The 1,052-nt window shown below is 62.5% G+C and overlaps 1 protein-coding gene across 1 annotated transcript in view; it reads left to right on the forward strand.

Moving 5' to 3' along the window:
- The first annotated feature begins 940 nt into the window (after positions 1–940).
- Positions 941–1,052, forward strand: part of LOC104548786 (coiled-coil domain-containing protein 102A-like) — a 4,279-nt gene continuing 4,167 nt past the window's right edge. The window contains exon 1 of the mRNA XM_010194899.1: positions 941–1,020. Coding sequence (XP_010193201.1) covers positions 941–1,020 — 80 coding nt within the window. The remainder of the gene's footprint in view (positions 1,021–1,052) is intronic.

Consider the following 1,052-nt stretch of genomic DNA (forward strand, 5'->3'; position numbering starts at 1 on the left):
ACTCTGTACTTATCCCATTAGGGCGCATAGCAGCCTCCCATTACGGTTTCCTGGGGCGGTTTCCCGCCTGCCCAGGCCAGAATGTGAGGTCCATGCTGGGACATGGGCGCTCAGCGCTGGGACATAGGTGCTCAGCGCCTGCCCTTTGTTGCGGTGTCATTGGAGAGTGCGTCCGCCGCCTCTGCGCACATCGTCCCGCCACCTCACCACGCATTCTGCTGCCGCAGCCAGTTTGGCAGCTCCATCTCTTCCGGAGCTGTTCCTGCCTTGCTGGCGCCAGATCCAGGCTTTAACTCTCACTGGAGCTGTCGGGGTGCAACCAGGATCATGGTCGCAGCACCAGGGATGGTCTTGGAGGCTCACAGATGATGTCATCTGGATGACCTCATGTGAATGACATCATCTGAATAACATGTTGTTGCCTCCAGTGCATTGGCAGAGGTGCCCTAGGCCAGGCTTATGCCAAGCTGGGACAAGGTGCTGGTGGCCAGACAGTGGGCTGCGGTCCTTGCTGGGGACCTTGCCAGGGGCTTCCTTGGGGACTCAAATGGGGCCATCACCAGGGACTTCGCCAGGGTCCTCACTGGGAACCAATCCATAGTCCTCTACTGGGGACCTCATTGAGATCTTCATTGGGAACCTGGCTGTGGCCATCGCTTGGCTCCTTGCTGGGGCCATCACCAGGGACCTCACTGGGGTCATCATCTGCGACCTGGCTGGTGACGTCACCAGAGTCCTCACCGGACACCTGGCAGTGGTCCATGCCAAGGACCTCGTCCCTCAGTGTGCTGCCCTCTAAAACTGGGGGCTATGTCCCCCCACTTCCCTCTAGCCACCTCCTGCACACCCCCAGCACCCCCTGACCCCTCCTCTCTCCCGCAGGTGTCCGGGCAGAGGCGCTGCCCCAACAGAGAGGGCCATGTCCTAGGGCAGACCCGTCATGAGCCAAAGCGGGGCCTCACGCCTGGCCGGCTCCCCGCCGCTGCCGGGGGGCTCATTGCTGGCCCTGCTGGCCCCCCAGCCCTCCCCATCCCCCCCCAGCGGGACACCCT

This window comes from Mesitornis unicolor, unplaced genomic scaffold (assembly GCF_000695765.1).
Source record: "Mesitornis unicolor isolate BGI_N332 unplaced genomic scaffold, ASM69576v1 scaffold30001, whole genome shotgun sequence".
Classification (NCBI taxonomy): Eukaryota; Metazoa; Chordata; class Aves; order Mesitornithiformes; family Mesitornithidae; genus Mesitornis; species Mesitornis unicolor.